The following is a 24,471-nucleotide window of genomic DNA, read 5'->3' as shown; positions in this document are numbered from 1 at the left end:
GGGTGAAGATAGAGATGTCTTCCTCTTCCCTCCACCCACACAAAGCTTTCAGAACCCCAACCTTTCCAGCATTGCAGTAGAGTGCCACAAGCCTTACCATATCATTTTTGTTCTCCATAAAAATGCTGAGTTTCTTCAGGAAAGTCACAACGAGGATAAGCAGCTCAAAATTATCACGATCCAGTGCTTTCACCAGCATATGGACAATGTTCTTGTTTCTCATCTTCAGCTCAATGCGAGTGTCCTCAGCAAGGTTTAGGAGCAGGTAAATGGCAACTAACAAAGGTCAATATAAATCATCCCAAGAGATCAAAGACAATAGAAGTAAACAAGTCTCTGTATACAAAGTAAGTGCTGAAAACAAGACCTTCAGCAGCATTCTGCTCCCTTCCCAACGTATTTTGAAGGAAACTACCATGAATGCCTTTTATTCCTGTTTAGAAAGCATTAGTTCTAATAGTGGCTTTGAAAAAAATAAAAATTAGGAGCACTAGAAGCTATTTTTTTTTTATTACCATTCTGATAGGAATCATTAAAAAGCCCTTCTCAGGAAAGGTTTGCCACTCAGATAATTTCAATCTAACATTAAGTGTATTTTAGTACAAAAACTGGGAATTAAATCCATTCAACTTGAGTCAGATACAGGCTAAGTTAGGCAAAGTCAAAAAACCCCAAATCAAACGTACAAAACCAAAATACTCAATTCCTGCCAAACTAACATCATGAGCAAAGAAAAGCTGAGTGGATCACTTTTGCTACTCTTCCTCTAAGACTGACAAACCACTTCTAAAACTGTTAACATAGTGTCAAACAATCTGATTTAGTGCTCATCTTCTCCCTGTTCTTTGGCAATGCTCTTTTCACATTCATCCCCACGTTCAGTATGTTTAAGGCATCCTGTTTATAAACAAGAATCCAACAGAATCCCTTAGCCATGTTTACCAATAAAAAAATAATTTGCTATTTGGATTTGGTACCTCTGAGGAGCTGTTCCTGCTTGACAACCAGCCCTTTGTATTTCTTATAAGTTTTCTCATAGTCCTTTTTCAGGGTTTGATTTTCAGGATCTTCATCAAGTGAATTGCAGAAGTTAAGGAGTTTAAAGAAAAGTTACACAGTCCAGATGATTAATGTCCTCTGAAGTGTTACTGAATCAAGTAAAAAGCAAGAGATGTATGCAATAGCCAGTGTCAAGACACTATCTCAGCAACAGCCTGCTACACCATAATCTAGGGCATGATTTTTCTTTCCTTCTAGCCCTGGATGTATTACATCTTAATAGGCAGCACAAGTGTTCCTAAGACATATTGCTGATAAAATAAAACATTATTTTTCTTGTGTTGCTTTAGTAACTTCAGCTTAACCTCTTCAGCATGCCAAACTCCTCACTCGTGGTCTTTTTTGTATCTGCATTTATATTTTGCACTTTCTAGTAAATTGTACTGTAACAGAAGTTGCAGTATATTCATCTCATATAATCCAATACCAGTAATCAAGACAAATTAGAAGCCATCAAGCTACCCCAGAACATCAAAAGGATATCAGCTTTCTTCTTTTTAGCAAGTTCTTCCTGCCAAAGTTCATGTCTCTTCAGTTCATGGTCTATGATATTCATACACAGAGCTCCAATTTTGTAGTGTGTGATAATTCCATGAAACTGAGAAAAACTACATTGAAGAAATAATACTTGTGAGGAGTAAATGCAAACAACCCCATTCCCGTTTTGACATCTGTGGTAGCAATGACCCAACACTGCAGCACATGAAATATTAAAAAAGGCATTTACTGTTTGCCCCATTATAATACTTCTCTATTGGAAAATTTTTTTAAAACAAGAACAATTCCTGAAAACACCAATATTTTTTCAGACTTGTAGAAGGGCAAGGAACAGTTTGTTGTTCCAAGTCAAAACAAAAACGCATTCCAGTTTTCACATGTAAAGGAAAATATTTTCCAATCAGCCCTGCTTTCCACACTGTAAGTGCTTCAGAACACCCTCTACTCACCAGATCCACAGCAGAGATCTAAAAATCAAGTTGCAATGAAAATTCCATTTGAATTATTTCTAGGCAGGGCATGCTGAAACACTGGCATAGCTGACTAGGAGCAAGCACTCACTTTGGTTTTGAATACCATTTCTGCCCTGGAGGAATGCTGATGGAAATCACAGGTGGCAGCTCAGCCACCTTTTATTTCTGACAGGAAACTATGGATCAGAATCCTTATTAGTTTCTTCCCAGCTCCCTCACACCCTGCCTGACCGTGAGGGTTCTTTTTGCTGGAAGTGATAAAATTGAGGCACAAGTGTGTTTTTGACTCAGCAAATGTTTTCCCTGTTTCAGTGAAGTTTTGCAGCACAGAAAACAAATGAAAAGCCACTAAGCAGAGCTAAGTTCCTTATGTCCCTATATACAGGGACTCTGCACTCACCTTGAAAAGCAGAAGAAAATATAAATTATATTGGTAGCCAGTTCGATGCTTTGTTTCCAGTCTTCTCTCAGCACTCTGGCCAATGCACCCAGGGCAGTTTCTGAAGGGAAACAGGATTTAGATGAGCATCAGCATTTCAGCTCCCTCTCCTTTTGTCTTGTGAGCCTCAGAATCTGAATACACCTTGTTCTACACCTATCAGTTTTCTAATGGAAGATTTTCACAGGTATCTCACTTTACCATGTACCACTGCTCACAAATTCTGTTTGGAGACAATACGAAAGTAGGGAGTACCCTGGCTGGTCATCCTGTCACAAACCCTGAGAGATGGCAACAGGCAAGGAAACTGCAACCAAACACTGAAGTCATCTGAGATACCACCAGCCTTCAGATCTTGTGGCCTCTGCCAGCTGTCTGTTCCATACTACATTGTATCCCCTGTCTGAAACACAATTTTCACTTCCAAATCCCCTTTACATTCTATCTTGACAGACAGTATTTCTTATCCACCTTCCTATTTATTTTTCCCCTTGAATCAACCTCATATTATGTAATAATTCAGTTTATATTTTTTCTTGTCTTATTTCATCTCACTTTTCCATTCACCTTCCCCATCTAGTCCCTCTTCACACATACCACGTTACATGATCAGAATGAGAAAAGCAGCAACTGGGAACATTAGGCACAAATATTTGCAACAACACAATGGGGATAAGCCATTATTTGATGGCTCACCATTCCCCTCCCATTCCATCTTGCTTGCTGACATTGCAGGATGGGCATGTACTGAAGTCATCATTTACTTGAGGAATGTGAGGGTATAAGGGCTCAGCAAAAGAGACAAAAGGGGCAAGGAAAAAAAATTGCAAAATTAACTTATGTCAGCAAGCAAATCCCCTTTTCAAAGCAAGTTTTCTGATCTACAGGATACAACAATACAGCCTCATCTCCAGCAGTAATGCCAGCTGAAGTTAATTTAGCATCAAAATAACTAAGATGAGAAAAAACAGCTGAAGTTTATTGAGGGCAGGAAGACCTCAGTGTTAGGCCCATCTAAGAACAATCTGAGCAGCACCCATTTGTAGAGATCCAACTGGGCTTTGACATGTATGGAGAAACAGAGCTTTTCAAACTAGAGAAAACCCAAACTAAAGGTGAACTACTTCTCCCTTGAAAAGAAAGCACCACAAAATTAACAGCACAGTATTAAGAGACGTTACCACTGGGTTTTAAAATTACCATTTATAAGCAGCTCTTCCAAATTATCAGGATTCCTGGCCAGCTGCAGGATGAGGGCAGAGCCACGCACCTTGTCAGGAATGTCCTCATACAGTAGCTCAATGTACTCATCCATGTCATTGATATTGGCAACTTCATCAATCTGAAAGCAGTCACAAGCAAGGGTTTCACAGAGAGAGATGGCAATTCAACACCATCAATCACAGCGTTACTCAATCACGAGACAAAAGAGCACACAGCTTGGAGTTAAGATCTTAGGAAAAAGTAAAATACAAGTTTAAAAAACCTCAACACATCCAGAATCACTGCCAATGAACACCAGGAAATCTGAGAAGATTTAATTACTAAAAACAAAGGATGCTCAGACACGACTCCCTGAGTCCTGTCCGATGTTCCAGACCCCACTCGCTGTCCCGCTGAGCGCTATACTTGGAGGGGCCAGTATGCAAGTCAAATATTTTACCCTTTATGGAGATAATTTTTTTCCATTGTGCATTATTTCCAAACCAAGCTCTTTGTTTAAAAAACAAGAAGCAAAAAACCCCCAAGAATTCAGCATTTCCTCTCCCCTTTCATAACTTTTTACTGACGCAGCACATGGGGTTTGCATTTCACTTTTAACACCAATATTTACCTCCGTTCCTTCAAATGGGGGTGGATCTTTTGGCTTACTGGATTTCTCTTTCTTTTCTATAAGGAAAAAGACATGGATGAAGTTACATTACAACATTCACAGGTGAAAAACATACCCAGTGTTCTGGTTAAATCATCTGGTTAAGCATCCTGGTTAAATCAAGCTGACCTGTCAGACTAACACAGGTATGTCAGGTTTCTGAAGCTGAACAGCTCACAGGGGGCAAAGCAGACCCTCAGATGACTTTTGGCAACTCAGACTAAAGGATCACTTACAGCCCCCTCAGCTGGGGAGACCAAGGGTAATAAACCTCAGTGCAAGCCCAGAGTGACAACACTCACTTCCACACTGAGATACCTTGGCAGTTTTGATTCTGCCTGTACCCTGTGATACACCAAGATATGTAGACAGAATAAAAGAGGGTAAACCACCCAAAGGAGTTACAATCAAAGCATACATAAAACATTAATTTTTCTTTTAAACTTGTCTCATAAAGATAAGAACTTGAGAACAAAGCTCACCATTTCATGGTTGCAAGAAACCATAGGTTGCAAGATAACCATAAGGTTGCACAGGATCTGATGTTAAATATGAAACTGTCCCCTGAGCAGAAAGTTTAAGGTATAAATAGGACCACCAAGATGCCAGGAACTTAAGAGGACAAGATGAGAGAAATACCCCAAGCTGTTTGCTACACTGTACCAAAGCTTTTCAGGCTCTGAAACTCTTCTCTCCAGCTTTACAGAGATTGCAAATTCAGCCCAGGAATCCTATCTACACTTGCAAGAGATGCTGACAGAGTTCTTCTAGGAAGATCCTCAAATAGTCCTTTGATGTCACTGCGAGTGCAGATTCAATATGAAGAAGCTGCACCAAATAGCAGAACCTGCACCTCTCAAGTCCTGCTAAAGCTGAAGGCAGCCTGTAAGAACCATCAATACTAAGTTTAACCAAAACAGTAAACTTTCATTGTTAAAAAGACCATTTCCTCAAATCTCATTCCAAGGTGGTAATTTTTCCAAGTGTGATAAAACCATACATCTCCCTCACTGTCATTGTCTCCAGAGAACTCGAACATCAAGCAAGTCAGGATCTCAGCCAGAAAAACCCCACCCAGTAGTTGTTCAAGGCTGAAGCACCCCAGCCCCAAGCTACTTTGTTGCTGTGTTATTTACCTTTTCCTGCTGAGGCATCTCTGCGGTTCTGCAGGTAGTAAAGCAGCTGTTCTACCTCCCCCAGTTTGGAGGGGTGAATGAGCTTGCACTCTTCAACCACCTTTCGAGCCAGGGAACCAATGTCTGTATTTGCATTAAGACTCTTCAGCCGAATGCTGCAACACAGACAAAAAAAATTAAAAACTGAAAAGAGACTTATCTTCAGTTCTTTGATTATGTTTACACAGTCATGAATTTCTCGAAGCAGAAAGGATCCTGATACACCCGATGCCTGTGCCTGTCTAAGTGGTGGCTCTCGGAACTCCAAACGGCAACTAACTGTCAAACAGATTTGACAGAGCATAACTGTCCATCAGCCTTCAAGCTGCAACATTAAATGCAGCTGTCTGAACAGATCCCTTACAACCACCTCTAAACTGACACTAAAGACAGTAACTGATTTGCAACATACCCAAAAACAGTGCACAGGACCACAAAGGAGGACTGCACACAAAAACAAGTCCAAAATGAGAAACAGTTCTGGGTGTTGACTGCACAGGAAAGTTCCTTTGCAGTGCCTGGAGCCTCCCATAGCTCTGGCAGAGCTGCACCCAGGTCCACAAGCAATGAGCAGTAAGAAATCTCTGTGGGCACTAACAACAGGATGGATCAAAAATGGAATTCCACCACATCACAGATGCAACTTATGCTGATCCCTCTGAAAACAGATCAACACTTCCAGTATCTTTAAAAATTTGAGACAACTTAAGGATTCTCTTTTTTTCTTCAATTATTCTTCTTCTGTGCACTCACACAAGGTCTTTTCCAACCTTAATGATTCCATGATTCTAGAAAAAGTCCAAACTTGCAGCTTGGAATCAAGTTATGATAATTCTCTGGGCTTTTTGCATAGTAAATGTTTTACTGCTCTTAAAAGAAAACACCAGGCAAAAATAAAATGCAGCTACTGTAGTGAATTCATTAGTGGGGAGGCAGATCAAAACAACAGGAGAGCAAACAGCTGGAGCATAAGGCTGGCAGGAAGTTCAACAATATTACTTGCTCCAACAGGAACTATCATTTGAGCAGGAACCAATCACCTCACTTTTCTCTATCTCAAGTGCCGATCACGTAAAATGGGAGTAATCCCTTTTCTTTACAAAACACCTTAAAATACAGGGATGAAAACTAGTGTACAACATGTGTTTCAGATGTTAACCTTCCCAGGCACATGTTACTTTCTGGCTCTGAAACCCAGCACTAAGTTTTATAAAGATTAAAACCTACTATTTCTTAGAGGTGGTTGATAGTTTTGAGTTATTGAATCCACGACTGTGAAAGCCAGAAAAAACTATCAGATCTTGCTGTGACCTTACATTTTCTGGCATTCCTTGCGTTCCCCCAGCATGGGGTCTCCCAACTCTCCCAGAATTGTTGCTTCCACTTCATAGTGGACAATGAGGGCTTTCTCAGATGGGTGCACATCTATGTTGCCTCCTTTTACCTTCCTGCCATAAAGAAAAAAGAGGATTAGTTTAAATTAAAAGCTCAGAAAACACACCAGAAATCAGTAACAATGACCTGTCTCCTGTTCTATTCAGACACTGAACTCAAGCCCTGCTCTCCTTCCACTGTATTTCTTTTCACACTGCAGTACCAAAGCCTAGTGCCAGGGCATACTGCCTCTAGTGCATACAGACACATCCAAGTCACTGGTCAAGCCTCAGTCACAGAAATGAAATTAAGAAAAGAAATCAAAGGTTTAACCTGTTCCACGTTGCTCAGCTCTGTTAAGGAACTACAGTGAGGAAAAAAAATGCATTTCATCGAGGAGGTGAATTTCCCAGTGGATTCCCCATTACCTTGTCAGTATTGACAAATCTTTGTCTAATGGCATTGATTTAGTGCAGTCATTTATAACCAGATTTTTTTGTCACTCTCTTGGTTAACTCCTAACAGTTTAAAATCTACCAAGATTGAATTACAAACAATTCAAATTTCAAATCAACTGTTCTCTCCTGAAGCACACACCTTTTTGCTCCTGTTCTTCACCTCCTTGTGTCTTTGCCAGGCTTGAATACAAGATCAACAGCTGCCCATCAACCAGTATAAATCAAGCACGTCTACCTGCCTTTCTCTAGCTACAGAAAAAAAGTATTCTCCAGGATATGGATGGGTATGCCAATGCCAAAAGGGCCTGTCCTGCTCTCTCCTCCTTTATGCCAGCAACTCTTTATGCCACACAGAGATAGAAGAGCCCTGAGGACAAGGCATGGACAACAGGCCATAAAGATACACATCGTTCCTGGATTCAAGCAATGGCAGAACCACATCCAGAGAATTCAGTTACAAATCTCTTCTTTGGTGGTAACACTGATACTTGTCCCTTTTCCACTTGGTATTGCCAATCCAGTCTGTTCAGTCACCCCATAAACCAGGCTGCTAAAACACTGCAGATTAAAAACACCTCTAAAATGCAGGTTTGGTTTTTGGAGTGGTGGTGGGGGGTGTTTGTTTGCTTTGGGGTTTTGTTGGGGTTTTGGGTTTTTTAGACAGAGCATGTCAATAAACAGAATTACAGGTGGCTTCACCCGCAGTTTTATCAGCACCCATGGGACAGCAGCGGGCTATGGCACAAATGAGACAGCAGCAACTATGAAATTGGGTCAGTTAGATCAGGGAAAACTACTTCAACCTCAAAGAGCTGGAAAGGTTAGCAAATCCAGATGCAGCCTGTAGGGTAACCACTCTCATCAGAAAATGTTTGAAATGTGTCTCCATCTACCCAGCTACTAAGGAGGCCACTTTCCCTTGTGCAGAAGACAACTGCAAAAAATACCTTTGTCTTGAGATACAGCTGCCCAAAAACCCCACAAACCACAGAAAGGTCTGCTGTGGGAAATGTCCAGTTCAACTGTAAGGACTGCAATTACAGGGCAAACAAATATATCTCACTGCTAAAGAGCAACATCTTCCACGAGATTGCAGCAGAACTCCTTTATGACCTGAGATATTTTGAAGAACTGATTTTTTTTTCCCTTTGACAGTACCTTGAAGCAGATGCTTCATTACAGTATGCTCTCTGTTTTCATGAGGTCCAAACTTGCATGGTAGAAAACTTATGGCAAATTCATTTCAAAAGAATCCAGCTCTCACTCCACACTCCCAAATATATTTCTGACATATTCAGACCTACCAGGAGATCACAACTGCAACCACTCCTGACAGTCAAACCTCTGGTAAGTGACAGCTTAGAAATATTTACAGATATAAAGGAAAGGATGGGTAGAGAATAAGTGGGCCTGAAGGAGCCTGGTAGAGTTTTACAAGAAATAAGCTGAGCTAACAGCTCATCATTCCCAAAAGGATTAGATCTTCCCATGATTCCCCTGCTCCTGAGAGTCACCTTGGGGTTCAGCATGAGGGCTTGTCAAACCCTTTCAGACAATTCCAGCAATGCAACAGGAAACTCTTCATGTTTTGGGCAGAAGTTTTTCAATGTGTGACAGTGCTTTACAGAAAAGGAATAATATTTCTTATCTATGATAAGGGATAAAGAGGAAGGAGTGAAACCTTCTCTTTTTGGCACCAGTAAACCACTGATGAGCTTAGCAAGGAGCAGAGCCTTAGCCTAAGACTGCTTAAACGGTTTTAGCATTTCCCATATTTAATTTTTTCCTTAAGAGGGACAGATGGATAAGCTGAAGAACTTACAGCTGCAGAGATTTTCTGCCCTCTCCCACTGACAAACACCCTCGCTGCTCGAGCTATTTCTGAGCTAATGAAGTCACAAATCAATATGCACTCAAGTTCCCTCTCCAAAAAATCTTACCTTGTGAAATGCTTGAGGACCTACACTAAAATATACTGCCCAGCCACTGAAGTTGTTTTTCATTTGGAAAACACCCCATTCAGACTGTCAGCATCACAAAAAAATATCTTTATTTATAGAAACAACCCCTCCTCCACCCTCAAATCAACAAACGTTTACTTTACTGATTTTTTTGCACATCCTAAGTCTGTAAGTCACTTCATAAAACATTTTAAAATGCAGACATTACTATAACTGGTAGAAGCAGCACTGCACCAGGGAGCTCTCATGCATATCAGCCCATCCTTTCACTTCACTGCTTGCTTTGTCAACAAGAACCCAGTTCTGTTCAAGGTTTAAAAGAGAAAGGCCTTTTCTACAGACAAAAGCTGGGTTAGCTGAGCTCACAAGACCAAGGATCAAGTGTTAATATCCTTTATTAACTAATTCCTTCAGAGGGAAAAAGCAACCCCAAACTATCCGAATTAAAGTGGGACAAATTGCACACGTGGGTAACGCTGAAAATGCAGTAACAAACCCCAGGAAGTCAGACTTGGTGGGAGGGGGAGTGCTCATGGAGGATGACAAAGGGAAATAGGGATCAGAGGAGTACCAGATTTGCACACCAGCCCAGTCACAGCAGATATTTTTTGGTTTGTGCTCCCAGAAAAGAGAGAAAACTACACTTGTTGCAGGGATGACTACAAAACAAAGATTCCTCTAAAATCACAAAAGATGGCACAAACTGAACATGCAAGGCTAAAAACAGGCACTACTCTAAAGTTACATCTATTTACTTAATTAAAGGTGGACATTTGATTTTTCCTCATTACAGCAAACAAATGACAGAACTAATGTTCAAAGATTATCAAGAGGTTTTTCCCCCCCACCGTTTCTAATTATGTATCTTAATATGTGCCTCATGAGGGGGGAAAAAAGCAAAACCTAGACAGCTTAAACAGCAACTTCTGCAAATACTAAGAACTGGAAAGTAAGTGTAAAAAAAAAGAGAAGGCCAGGAACTCCACAGGATTCAAGACGTGATGAAAATCACCTGCATGACCACAGGAAGTGACACTGTTCACATATCACGTCTGAACAGAGGCCTACATGGTCTGGCATCTTCTGGGATTTATTCACTTTTGCTCTGATACAACTGAGAGAGATCAACAACAGTTGCCAGCTCAGGCCCTGTTATTTAGGCTGACTGGTCTCACTGCCAAATAGACAGATAAAGGCACCATTCATTCATCACATCTTTAGCACCAAACCCAGATCATACACTTTATATACCATAGCTACCTCTCAGTTCCATCCTAATTCCCAAACTATTCTGTTCATCCCATCCTATCACCTCTCCCTCCCAGTCTGCCACGGCATGCTCCAACATCTCCTCCAAATCAGTTAATCTCTCCCAGCTGCTCCCTGAACCTGGCCTTACTGCCTGTTATCCCACCCCTGACCCCCCAGTCAGCCACCTGCCCCATCCCAACCCTTAATACCCACAAACCCTCCCCACTCACCTCCTAACAGCATCTGTTCTCCTCCCGACTTGCTGCCACCTCAGTACACCCCAAATGTACAGCATAAAATGCCACCACAGCCTTCCTCAAACCAGAGCATCCCTTCAAACTGCCACCTTCCCCGAACCAGGACCCGTCTCACCACTCCTCCTACCCTCACTTTATAAACTTCACTCATCCCTAACCCAACCTCCCAGTCCTCATTCAAGTCTCCTGCCCACCACTCTGGGGCAGGCTAAGGGGGGGCTGCCTAAACAAATCTATCTCCCATTCCCAAACCGAACACCTTACGCCTCACACCACAACCTCCAGCCACTTTCTAAACCAGCCACTCTTCACCCCCAGTACCCTCCACCCACCTCATGACCTCCCCTCTCAAAACACACTCCGTAGTCACCTCCTCACCTATATCCTCCCATCCGTTCTCCAAGCCAGACCCCAGTACCATCAGCAACACCTCTGCCACACACCCCATCACCTGCCCGCAGCCCAACCCCTCACTCAGCCCCCACCAAAAAGCCTCAGCCCCACACGCCATCGCCCCCCACAGCCCCTTCTTGCCCCCCAACCCACCACGCCCCACTCACCCCCCGGCACAGGCTAAAACACCTTCAGTCCCACGCCCTCGGCTCCCTTGTACTCCCCCAGCCACAAGCTCCCATCCACCCCCTCGCAACACCCTGCAGCACCTGCGTCTCCCACCCCACCACCTCACCCCCCGTACCCGCACCATACACCGCCCCCTCCCAGCACAACCTGAGCCCCACGATCCCCTTCCCACCCCTCCCCCAGCACGACCTGCCGCGCCCCGGCCGCACAGCGCGCCCACCCTCCGCGGTTACCTCTTGAGGTAGCGGGCGTCCTCGCCCTGCATGGCGGCGGTGCGGGGGCCGTGAGGGGCCGTGGGGGGGCGGCCCGGGCAGGGCGCGGCCCCGCGCGCGGTGCTCGTTACCAGGGAGAGCGCGAGCCCCGCCCCCCCCCGCCCCGCCCCGCCCCGCCCCGCCCCAGTCCGGCTCGCGCGCGCGCTCTGAGCACGCGCCGGCGGCCCCGCGCGCACGCGCGCCGCTCCCCCTCCCCTCCTCTCCTCCCGCGTTAGCGCCCCCTGCAGGCGCGGGGGAGGCACAGCCCCCCCTCACGGGCTCTGTTCTTTTGCGGGCGACGCGAGGTGAACAGAAGGGGCTGTTTTCCCCCAAAATATGCACGAGAGTTAAGTTTCTGAACTCGAGACGTTGAATTTCTGAACATCAATACGATCAGCTGTCGTTCAAGCTGGTAGAGACGTGGCCGAGAGTAGGAACTGAGCCGAGCTCAGGTTACACGGAGGCAGTTGGGTCGGTGACCTTTCTCCCGGATGAGCCGTTTCTCCTCACAAATGTAATCTCGAGGCTGTTGCCATTGTTTTGCTCTTCAATTATATATATGCAGTTTATGAGCCGGTTTTCGTACTGGGTGAGGGCATGTGGTCTTGGAGCATTTTAAGTTTTCCAGGATTTTGGGGTTTATCGCTGCTGGTAAAAGGCGGCACAGAATCCCGGAATATGCTGAATTGGAAGGGACCCCACAGGGATCATCCACCTCCAACTCCTGGCCCTGCGCGGCGCTTTCATAACAGCCCTCCTTCATTCGGTTTTCTTATTTATTTATTTATTTAATGCTTATTATTTTGAGATTGACATGCATCACTGGCATTTCCTGACAAGTTATGAAATGGGCTTTCAGTTAATCAGTGTGTTGGTTTTGTTGTGAGGGATCCTTCCTGATTGCCTCTGTGTTGTTTTCTTGGCACGTATGTCTTCCTTCACTGATACGTATTTATATTAATTAATATTAAATTATATTATAGAAATATTAAAATTTATACAATTATAGAAAACCAAGAATTGTGGCAAAGTATTAAGAATCAATACTTAATACCTACTGATCCTCTGGAAGACTAAAAGCTTTATATTTCATAATCTGTAACCAAGCAGAATAAAATATTTTGCGGTATCCAGAGCGTGCCCTGCCTCTGTTTGAACAGAAAATGGAAAAAGATAGTCCCCTGTGAAATATAAAGTGCTACCTCAGAGCAGTGCATTTACAAAACATTCCTAGAACATAACACCTCTGTTACTGTCCTTATTCTACTTTTTATCACAGTAATATTTTCTATTAATGACTGTCATAAAGAAAAAAAGAAAATATATATAACTACCTGATCAGAGCGATAATTCTTCAGTGGTTTCAGCAGGTCTCCAGATAAGCATAAGCCAAACATTAAACTTTGAAGCTTTATAAATAGTCTGATATTTCCTGAGTACTAGGTACCCGACAATCTCCATTTATTTCACTGAGAATTTATCTTAATTATCTGCTCACATATGCCTGTGAATGGAGAATAGTTTTAGACACCTATGGAACGCAGGTCAAAAATGACAAGATGAGAAGGATACAAAAGAATGTGAGACCTGAAAAATATGAGAAAATGAACATTTCTTGCAGTGAAGTGTGCCACGATGTTTTGGGCTAAAATTGGCTGTTTGTCAGGGCCTGGAAGGACGGCAGAGCCCGTCTCAGCCTGACAGAGTCCAAGTGAAACACTTCAGTGACTGAGCCACCAGCACTGCCAAGAGCAGATAATTCTGTCGGTCGGTGACAACCCGTTGATGCTGGGTTTAGAAAACCACATGACATAAACACCAAAACCCATGTACTGCATGGTGGGTTCTTTTAAAATTAAATTATAGGACAAATGCTGCCTCAGGTCTTGTTCTACAGCCTCGCCCTGAGCTGCTGATGCTGCTTTGCACGATTTCTTACATCCCTTTCCTTACAGTGTGATGAGGTTTATGGGGTGGGACACTGGAGATCCCCTCAGCTGCATGTTAGAAGTATATGTGAGGAGAAAAAAAGAGAGGGTGGTATATGAGGCAGAAGGTGATTTGAGTTGCAAAGAGAAGCTGGAATGTGCAGGATTTCTGTTTTAGTTTTGTTTGGGTGTTTTGTGGATGGTTTTTTTTTCCTTAGAGCAGTTGTAAGAAATACTGTTCTGGAGTGAGGTAAAAGAAAATATTTTATTTTAGTGAATGTATATAAAGAAGGGTGGAAAAGAATGGGAGTTGCAGAGAAGAGCAGAATAGGAAGAGAATAGTAGAGGAAGTTGGGTGAGAGGAGTGAAGCAGGTGAGTAAAAGCAAGAGGAAAGACAACTGTGGAGTAGTCTCAATTTAAATATACAGTAGAGTAAGTGTAGATGAAAATACTAACAACATTTCTATTCCTCGTTTTCATTAAAAAGGTGAAGACCCTTTTTAATGTCAATGACAAAGCACCATTTTCTGCAAAAAAATGAGATTTATTTTTCTTTTTGGTTGAGGTGCAGACAGATGTTCTTAACCAGATGGACAGAATACGCTGTGACACCAAGAAACAACACCCACCACTACTGTCTCATGGTAACTTGGTTTTATTTCTTCCCATTTGTTCTCTTATGACTGAAAAGTACTGATGCTAACGCTGATTTTGAAGTTTTCATTGTCTTCAATGAGGCTTTGATGTACAACAAGACTGCATGTTGAAAATGCATTGGGTCTGATTGCTTTTACTGTGATCACAGTGAAAACAAAATTCCAACAAAATAGCCAACACTGGTTTTCTGTAGCAAATGGAATTGTTAAAGTGTAACAGACTAATCTCTGTCTCGTGGAATTAAGAAATCAAAGCAACCCTGAGATTTGTAATCTCTCCATCCTGGCTCTCAGGAAAAAAGAATTGGGTGGTTTTGAAGGGAAAAACAGTGAACGTGGGATACTTTTCTAAACCTCGTAAAATGAACTCTGCATAAAACTCCTTAAGGCCCTTTATTAGCTAAAATAAAGTACAGCAATCTGAGAGGATGACTTTCAGGGAAACATGTTCCTTGATTAGACTGTGCTGCTCAGGGGGGGATGGAAATGCTGTTGTTCTGATGTGCTGTCACACAGTAAGTGATTGAGGGATGGAGGTAATAAACCCTGGGCTCAAAAGTTTATGTTGGAAGGAAGAACTGAGACGAGGCAGAGCAGAATCTGATTTGCAAAGGGGAAAGCCTGACTTAACTCTTCTGGGTGAAATTAATCTTGGAGCACAGACCAAGGTGGTTCTTGAATGCCTTTTTGATCAGCAGTGACAGGGACATGGGCACAAGAGAAGAGCGTTTTCAGCCCGACGCGTGATCGCGCTGGGAAATCCCGGGGGCGTTTTTTATCCTTGGACACGAGACTTCACAAAAATTAAAACAGGGATCTCTATGGAGAGCACGGCAGGAGTACAGTACCCAAACTCAGCTGCAGCTGGGGATGTGGCAAACAAACCATCTGCACAGGCTTTCAGTGCCTGACTTGAGGCTTGAGGGTTGCAATTTGCAGGAAAAATACCAGTTTACTCATGTCCTAAGCAAGGCTGCTCTAAGAAATATGGGAAAATATAAAATATACCCTAATGGTGCTACAATTACCGTTTTTCCCCTTAAAGGATCAAACCCATGAGAGGGAATTTTACTGGGAGGAACACAGAACAACATGTTGTATATTTTGATAGAATCACAGAATCATTTAGGTTGGAAAAGACCTTTAAGATCATCAAGTCCACCAGTAAACCTAACACTGCCAAGTCCACCACTTAAGTGCCACATACAGCCATCAGCATGTTCTGCATGTGTATGTTCAGTATGTATGGTACACCAGAATCTGCATATTTCATTTCTGCTCATTTTCTGGCAAAAACAACCTGAAAAGGTTAAATATAAAAGTGTCCATACAAGAGCGAGCAGATGGGCTCTCTCTGCTCATACCATCTTGTGACCCCCAGTGACAATGCTGGAGAGTTCTTGTGCAAAATCCTGATTCTGCTGAAGGCAATCAGAGTTTTACCATTGACCCCAGTAGGGACAGAATTTCACCTCTTAATGTTTATTAGATGCAGCAGGCAGAAACCAGACTTGTAGCTATAAAGGCTATGACATTTTATGGTTCTGACTCTGCAACCACTCAAGCACATGCCTAATTTTGCCACAGTAATAAAGTTAAGCACCAGCTTAAGTGTTTTCAAGGAGGGGTCTCCTTTACACTTGAACAAGTCTATATTTGATCATAAATCAGGAATTCCTCCCCTTCCGCATCTCTCCCCTTCAAAAGAAAAGGATTCTGCATGTGATCATCAAATTCTTTCTGCTTTGCACAAAAATAATTGCCTTTTTTCAGTTTTTGTCAAAAAAAAGCCAAGGGAGAGTTAGAAATGAGTACTTCAGCTGAAGTGGTGTCACTGAGGTGACATTTGACTTACAACAAGTTAGTAATTTCAAAGAGATTAAAAAGGGAAATTTTCGTTTCTCAACAATTTATTCTAAATATTCCAGACAGTGGCTGTTTCCTTTAAAAAAAAAAAAAAAAAGATTTTGCACAACATTTTATGACCAAAATAGTTTTCATTACATTTTTGAACTATCCTGAACAATGCTGGCCTTGTTCTTCATATCAGTGCAAATCCTGCTCCTCTTGCAGGCTGCAGCATTTGTGTCTTTGTTTCCACTTACTTTTAACCAAAGCACACAAGAAATGTAGCAGAATGAGAAACAAGGAGAGGCATTTAAGCTGGATGAAATCAAGCATAAAATTTCAGTGGGATAGCACTTAACACGTGGAATAACCTTAGGATTTACGAGTTGATGCTTCTCCATTATTACCAGTCTTTACATCAGGAGTTTAAGAAAGAGAATGTGGATGAATGTGCAGTAAATTCTTTCACAGGTTCTGTTCTAATGCTAATTTGCTTTATTTACATTGTGGAAGGGGAGGATGATAAGTCAGTTTTAGACTCATTGGGAACCCAAGCAGAGGGTGTACTTCTGTTTGATTTGGTGCACTTACCCCTTCACCCTGCTTGGTCTTCCCAGAGCTATCTGAGGCAACATGTCTGGGGTGGAAACTGGAAAAATGTACATAACAGAGAAAATGTGACTTATGTGCCAGTCAGCTGGGAGCAGATGACAAGATGGATGCAGGGAGTGAGGGCTCATCATGGGGGCAGTGGGTTTCCCTCACAGTGAGCAAAACTTTAAGGCTGTGCTTCCTTGCTGCCTGCACCCCACCTCCTACTCCACCTAGGCCATCAGTTCTGGGTGGAATATCAGGCAAGATACCTTTTCCTGAGGAGCTTTCCAAGTTATCCCTGACAAGACTGGATGTGACCTGCAGACAGCCTGACTCTGGAGCAGCGTGTTCCAGGTGTTGTCCTAGTGTCCCAGCACAGGAACAGGCAGAGGGATTGCTGGCTGTGAAACCCAGTGAAGGAATGGCAGGAGAGCGTATGGGGCATGGGGAAGAGACTGTGTCTGAAGGGGATGGGGATGTTGTTCAAAATCAGGTGTATGGGGCAGGAGACCTGAGAGGTGGAAGGGGACCTTTCTTCACCCTCCCAGTTGTACTTTCCAGGAGTCTGGAAGGCACTGGGGGAAGGAAGACTTGGAGGCTGATCTAGCTGGCCCATGGGTAGGAAAATAGGAGGGCCCAGGAGTTCAGCTCTGGTAATTACTAGTCCTCAGGAGCTTCTGGGTTACAATAATGGAAGTTTTACAGTGCTGTTGAGCTGTGTGTTGCAAAAACAATCCTTCAGCTTTCAACTAATTTAGTTACCATCTGTAAGCAGTTTAAGCAATTCTCCTTTTTTTGCTTCCCCATTTAATTTTGCTGTGTATGCTTTTTCTTCATTACACCTCCTACATGTGCATCTGTGCAGACACACAGGTATGGAACTCAGGATTTTCCATAGGACAGGAAAACACCGTAGTCACTGTTGTGCTTTGTGGGCAGAACAGGGTAATGCTACATTACTGTAGCCCATCCACAGACTGGAGGCATTTTACTGGGGGGACCTCTGGTCCCTTCCTACACCAGTGTATTTTACAAAGTCCCAGAAAGAGTGGAATAGATAAATAAAAAGTGCTTTATCTTGTGAAACTCTGACCTTGGCGTTTGTGTAGATGTCTGAGTTTTATCTTGTACAAAACTCGATTTGCTACTGGATTTCAGATTTCAAAGTTAACATAATAAAGTTGTCCTTAGTTCACCCAGCTCTGGCTAGGTACTGCTTCTCATATGGTTCATAAGATTTCCCTGGAACCCAGGGGCATATCAGTTGTCGTGGCAAGAGGTGAGTTAATTAGTAGCATTCCAACGTATCCTGGGCTTTATTGGCTAGTAGTGAAGAATCCCAGAAGAAGGAAAGCACTATAATTGTGCCAGATCCATCCTGTGTTTCCTATAGTTTCATTCTTGAATTTTTTTCATATATGTTGTCTCAGTGCCAGTGCTCATGGTCTCTGAAATTAAAAGCATTTCTCATAAAGGGGATTATGAGATTAAAAATATTGCTCATAAAGAACACATTGATCCTCACTGGGAGGATGACAAACATAAAACCATCAAATTACTGATGTCACCAAATAAAACTAATTTAGGAGATAACAGTGCATTTTTAAACAAATAGTGGGGATGAAGTAGATTTACAAACTGTAAGAGCTTTCCTTCCCAGTATGCTCATTCTTCATTTATCATAATAAGAAAACCCCTTAAACTTAAAGTTAGTCTCATACAAATGTCACTTGCTAGCTTTCTTGCTAATCCAGAGGAAATATTATCCTAGTGGTCCCTGAGGTCCAATGTCTAGGTGTTGGATACATGATAAACTTACTTGAAGCTTTCTTAGTGAGATATAGTCCTCTAGAGACAGCTGTGGATTTAATTTTTCAAGCCTTAGTACAACCTAACCTCTTAAAAATAAGATTTAAGTTTCCCTTGTCAGGTCACTTAAGAGTTTCTTCCTTTATTTTACTTTTTCTTTTTTTATTTCCCTCCTCTGCCACTTGCCCAGACTCCTAATCCCCAGCCTCTGGAGAAAACACTTAACCATCTCGAACTTTTCATGTCTTGATTATTTTTTTGGTTCCAAAAGACAACACACATACATTTGGCTTTTGAATGGTTCTAGTCTGAGAGCTCAGATAGAAAATGTTAATAAAAAGAAGCAAATAGTTTCCAGTCTTGATCATTCCAATTTCTGCTTCGGTTCTGAACAAAGGTGGGTTTTGCAAATTTGGAGCCACTCCTCTCAGTAAGAGCAGTATTTCACAAGAAGAGGCGTGTTTATAGTCTCTGCAATCCAAGTTCCTGTGTGTTTATGCTGTCCAGGAGTTGGGTTTAATCTAATTTCCTTGCCCCTTGATACTTATTACTTATTTTTTCAGACACTGAGTTTAGTGTTCCAGGGCGTGCACAGCACTGAACTGCTGAGCTCCTGATCCTGTGAAACTCCACACAGCTCAGACACAGGTTAAGGACAGAGGCTGACCAAGCCAGCAGTGTCACACTGTATCTGGAATGCAGGGGGTATTATTCTCCTGATACTTTTACTGATCCACAAAAAATGCTGTTTACAGCTCCTGAACCTCTCTCATTTCCCTGGTGTGCACACACCACACAGTTCTGCCAGACCCTTCCTTCTCGGGAGCTAAAGGTGCAAGAGGTCTTTCAAGGTCACTTGTCATTTGTTCCTTACAGTCAACTTTTCTTTTTTCCTTTCAGCTCATTTTGCTTTGGCTTCCTCAGGAAATTAGTTTTATCTTGCCTTACCCATCCATGCATTCATCAGGTCTCTTCTCCCTCTCTCTGATAACTTCATGACATGTTGGCCAAGTGCAGTCACCACTGAAAGATGTGCACAGTCTGAAAGTTAATTAAGTTTCTAGAGGTTTGTGTGCTCTGGCTGCCAGGTAGATGAGAGAGAGAGACCTGTGTTAGGGACTGCACTGAGGGAGAGTTAAGCAGAGTTCATTCAGTTCTTTGGCAGCAGTGAGGGGTCAGTCCCTCTGTGCACACTCACCAGACAGACAGACAGACAGCACAGATGAACAGGCTGGCCAGGCTGGCCCAGAGCAGCTCCAGACTGGCTGCAGCACAGGCAGTTTCTTGTCCAGTGTGGATCTTCCAGGATAGATGGCAAGTGAGAGGAGGCATGGGGCTTGTTTTAGGTAGGAGCAGTAAGGCACAAATCTGAAAGAAAAATCATGTGTGGCTCAAAGAACAGCACATTTTCCAGTTCAGTTTGAACTGTCCTAACAAAAAGGATGTTCACCACCAGTGCCATGTGTGAAATGTGCTGCTGTTCCAGATCAGGGAAATGCCAGTCCGAGCCAACAGCAGGGAGGGATCCACAGAGCTCCAGATCTGAAAGTCTGGATTTTAACATCTCAGCCTCTCTAAAAGGACAGACATATTGCAGAAGGTGAAATGATCTCTCCAGTGCCCACAGCCCTTCTTTCTACAGATCTGTTGTTACTCCTTTCGCTCTCTTCTTGCCCAGGTTGGAGTTTCTCTTTTGTCATGATGTTCACACTCTGCAGAAAGGCTGTTCCCTCCTGGCATCACCACTGCCATGTCACATCACTGGGGTGTGCCCTGGTATTCCCAGGATGGGAGGCTTCATGCCTGTGCCTTCTAAGAGCTCAGGAAAATACCTGGTCTGGCTCTGTGCAGGAGCAGCATGGAAGTGCTAAGAGCCAGCCAAAGTACATTTCCTAGCAATGGATTTAGGCTGTTCCCTAGGCACTGCTGCCAGTGGCTGTCAGGCACAGGATAACTGGCCAGTAGCTCTTTGGTCTGAGCAGATGGTCAGTCATATGCCTTAGGTAGGAAGGATCCAGCTGAGAGGAAGTGGAAAGGCATGTTTTTTCTGGCAGCGTTGTGTGCTGAAGGAGCTTTGATGGTGTGGGCTGCCATCTTTCCTTTGCTTTGGAACTGAAAATAAAGCCTTGAGAGACCTTTCACCAAAACATTTCTGGCATTTGCATGCCAGAGCTGAAAGACATTAATGGTAACTTATCTCCCACTTGCCCAGTTCTCCTATAGGCTTTACTGTATTGCTTCTTGTGCTGTTTCCTGAGTGTGCAACATCTTCCTTATCCCAGCTCACCAAACCACTATCCCCTCCAGTCACTCCTTAAAACTCTCATCTCATGTGCAGTCCACAATGGCTGAGACAGCCAGTTTCCAGTCCCCCTTCCTCCTTGGTTAGGGCTGTGCCTGCATTTGAAACAGAGCTGTGAAGGGATATGAACTATGCACACACGCACACACAAGGCTACAGCTGACTTGATCCTGCATTTCCCAAAACCCACAAGCCCTGCCAGTCAGCCAGAAGGAGATTTTTGTTAGCTTTATCCTGTGCTTGAGCCAACAGAGGGCAATAGACTCAAAATTCAATATTGAGAAGAAATGCTTTTAAAAGATGCCTCTGAGCAGCCCAGCCCTTACTGTATGTGGAGTCACATATCACAGCGAAAGGCGGCATTCCACGCTGGACCTAAAACCTTCTCAGGCTCCATCAATTAAACCACCACATATGGGGTGGAAGAGACTCAGCAAGGAACTCTCACTAGGGTTCAATGAAAACCAGATGTTGTGGGCACAGCTGTCATGCTTCTTATCAGGAACAAGAGAGCAGCTCCTGCTGCAGTTTCATCAGGAACCCTGCCCTTCCTTCCCTTCAGCCCCAGCACTACTGAGAGTCCCTAACCAGAACCAAACAAAATGCTCGTGGCCAGAGCGTGCAGGAGTCCTCCCCAAATATTGCTATTTACCTTGGCATACTGTTTGTGGATCTCCAGATCAGGGTCCTGCTGTGACTGTGGCTGTGCTTGGGACATGAGGAGACAGGCTCCCTCTCTTACCTAAGAGGGGCTTCTCTCACTCCCTTTAAAAAGTAATTTAGTGTTGGCACCAGAGCTAGAAGGATTGGAGGAAAAGAAGTCTGTATTCCCTCCACAGGGACAGAGCTCTGGCCAATTTCATTTACATGAATTATAATGTATTTACCCATAGGGCTCACATGCTGTCTTTAGTTGCTTTAGATGGAATTCCAGATTGCTAAATTCCAATTGTGTAAATGATAACAGATTGCTGCTGTGACTGCACCCGTGAAAGCGCCTGGGAATTGTGCAGGATATGCCCTGAAGGGTGTGAGTCATCCTGACCTACAGGCAGTGAACTCTGCTTTGGAAATGTGGTTCAAAGAAAGGGTTTCTCCTGAGACATCAGCAGTCTATCCCAAGGTTGGGTCTTTGCCTAAGGACCTGTTTTGCTCTGCATTTCCTTGGGTCATTTTTCACAGAGTGATTTTGCAAGACTGATCAGTCTGCTGGTGACAACAACATTGTTCTTGTTTGCCCTTGTAAATGAAAGGCGGAAACTAAATTTACCTAAATTTGATTACAAACAAACAAATAAAAATTTGAAGAAGGGAAATAGCCCTGCAAACAAACAAAACATTTTGTTTGGCCTGAAACAGAAATTTTTTTTCCGGGTGAGAAAAGGGAAATATTTCAGTTTCTCATCAACCCAAACCACTATTTTTTGTCAGTTCTACAGTCAACTCAAAACCAAATTACTTTCATAGTAATACTTTTGAAAACTGCTAAGTCTAATTGGACCCATGAGCAGAGTTTAGGTGGGTGAGGATTGTGACTAAGAAAGTCAGACAATTAATGCATCCATTGTCATATTAGTGTTTTCCAGCCTGACACCCAGACATGGGTGTTCACTGTTGCTCTGAATAAGCCCCCGAAGCTGCAGCAGAACAATCCAGGCAGCAGCAGTCAGTTGTAAAGGTTCCCACCTGCCACCCAACCTGCAGCTGTTCTTCTCTGCCCTCACAACTGCACGTGTGCTCTCTGCCTGTGCCTCTTCTGTCAACATCATCCTGTGGTTCTCAGGAACTTTTAAAGTCTTGTTGTCAAAGATAAAAAAAAAATTACTTGCTTTAACCACATCTATTCCTGACAGCATATGCCAGGCATGAGTGTGAGGGAGAAGAATTAATAGAGGCCTTTTTAAGGTAAGGAGACATCTTACAGCAATTCTGATGGTTTGTCCATGTGGAAATTGGATTGCATACCAGGTGTTTTGTAAGCAGAACACAGTAATTTAAGGGCAAAATTGACCCTTTGTGATCTGTGTGATATGTTGAGCTGGTGCACATGGTTTTGTTTTTCGTTGCTGTGCAGTTGATGTGTTTCAGAAGTGGTGTGTACAGCTCAGCTCTGCACAGACAGGTGGTTACCTACTAATGCAAAGGCCAGTACAACTTCTCTTTAAATACCCCGATGCTCCAACAACCAGATCCACCTTGGATCTTGCACGACTCATCATAAGCCATCTGATGCCTTATTTTAAACCTGCTGCTCTCAGGCAGAGATCAGCTAAAGGTCTTTTAACGAGAAGCTGCTCTAGCTGAACCTTTATTATAATCCATGCTAAACCCTCCCTAGAACTGCCTGATCTCACGGGGAGGAAGAGGAAGACACACAGAGGAACTATTTTATTACCCACATAAATACAAGCACATTCTTATTTTAGACTAAAAGCTGTTGAAGCCAAGGACTGTCATGCATTATGGATGTGTAGACTGTTATTTTAGTGTAGGGCTTCAGTTTGTCCAGAGGTCCAGATTCTCCACTGTCCCTCCTACCAAGAGGAAGGCTGGCTAGCTGGCTTCAACTTCAGGAAAAGCTAAATAGCTGTTTTAGAAGGGTAACTAAACTTTTCAGTAGTGATCCTACAAGTAGCATGGGTGCCAGCATGCCCATACTCAAGCCCCACAGTTCTTGTTAATGTAAATGTGGGGCATGTTGTAGTCCTGGCATTGTTCACAGTTTCTGTGAACTAATCCTATTTTTTTCAGAACTGGTTTTTTTTGACACATTTGTGTTGGGTGGTTGAGAATGGTGCCATGGAAAGACAAGTGTGGATGTGCCCAACCATCCTTATGGGTTTTACAGTGTCTCATAAGAGCAAGGCTCACCTTGCTGAGTGACACCAGGATGAGACCTGTCTCTCTACCTCATCTACAGTTTTGATGCAATCTTTGAAATAGTTCTGGGATCTGTTTGAGATAGAGAGGCTTAAATGTTGATTGGTGGTGGGGTAGTAAAAGTCAGCGACAGAGACATACAAAACATGATTGTTATGCTGTTTTCCTAAGGAACGTGGACTAGGAAGAGTATGTTATGAGAAGATCACTAGCAGGGCATTAAAATTACAGAGAATGCATTGTTTTGCCTTCATGCTTCACATCCTCCTGGCACACCTAAAAGCCGAGGCCCGCGTGGACTTCCTGACTGTCAGAGCTATGGGGATTCCTGGGGCTGTGGTCCCAGAACCCTCCATAGTCCTATCCCACCATTTGACTCCACTAGGACACGTCAGGGCTTGGGCTTCATGCTTGGAGTCACTGCTGTCTCTAAGCAGAGGGGTCACTTTGCTACACAATAGGCATTGCCAAAACTGCAGCCATGACAGATGTGAAACATGGTGTCAAATGCTGAACAGGTGGGTCCTGACACTTCTAGGGGTGTCTTTTGTAAGCTTGCTTTCCAAAGCATTAACGTGCTGTCTTGACACATCCGTTCCTGGCACGCTGACTGGTGAGTGGCTGAAAATAGATAAGCAAAGGGAAAGGGTCAGATCTGTGAGAAAACCAAGACATGCACCAGGATTGTGTTTGGGCCCAGATACTTCAGAATTAGTTGAAGAGAGCCTGGTTTCTCTGATAGATACATAACTGGGAGGAATTTTGAGACTGAGTTATTTCAAGGGAATTTCTAAGGCTGCAG

At 43.2% G+C, this 24,471-nt stretch overlaps 2 protein-coding genes across 6 annotated transcripts in view; one reads left to right on the top strand and one right to left on the bottom strand.

Annotated features, from left to right (window-relative positions):
- The window catches only part of KIFAP3 (kinesin associated protein 3), a 66,338-nt gene extending 54,604 nt beyond the window's left edge, over positions 1–11,734 (bottom strand). For all 3 annotated transcript variants that reach the window (XR_001874974.1, XM_017815862.1, XM_017815863.1), the window contains exons 1-9: positions 11,634–11,734; positions 6,834–6,965; positions 5,479–5,633; positions 4,304–4,359; positions 3,670–3,811; positions 2,431–2,530; positions 1,543–1,667; positions 978–1,076; positions 98–276 (exon numbers count right to left, since the gene is read on the bottom strand). Coding sequence is in view for 2 of the 3 variants with exons in the window: in XM_017815862.1 (XP_017671351.1) it covers positions 98–276; positions 978–1,076; positions 1,543–1,667; positions 2,431–2,530; positions 3,670–3,811; positions 4,304–4,359; positions 5,479–5,633; positions 6,834–6,965; positions 11,634–11,665 (1,020 nt within the window). In the remaining variant the exon portion in view is untranslated. The remainder of the gene's footprint in view (positions 1–97; positions 277–977; positions 1,077–1,542; positions 1,668–2,430; positions 2,531–3,669; positions 3,812–4,303; positions 4,360–5,478; positions 5,634–6,833; positions 6,966–11,633) is intronic.
- A 180-nt stretch (positions 11,735–11,914) lies between these two features.
- METTL11B (methyltransferase like 11B) overlaps positions 11,915–24,471 on the top strand; it is a 30,487-nt gene continuing 17,930 nt past the window's right edge. The window contains exons 1-2 of one of the 3 annotated variants that reach the window (XM_017815916.1): positions 11,915–12,118; positions 14,152–14,224. In XM_017815916.1, coding sequence (XP_017671405.1) covers positions 14,170–14,224 — 55 coding nt within the window. In that variant the 5' untranslated portion in view covers positions 11,915–12,118; positions 14,152–14,169. Of the gene's footprint in view, positions 12,119–14,145; positions 14,225–24,471 lie in introns of those variants that run through there. The other 2 variants (XM_017815917.1, XM_017815915.1) reach the window with 2 other exon arrangements.

Source organism: Lepidothrix coronata, unplaced genomic scaffold (assembly GCF_001604755.1).
Source record: "Lepidothrix coronata isolate B3197 unplaced genomic scaffold, Lepidothrix_coronata-1.0 Scaffold52, whole genome shotgun sequence".
NCBI classification, from domain to species: domain Eukaryota; kingdom Metazoa; phylum Chordata; class Aves; order Passeriformes; family Pipridae; genus Lepidothrix; species Lepidothrix coronata.
Note: the sequence above shows the minus strand (reverse complement) of the source record. Positions and strands in the feature narration are given on the sequence as shown.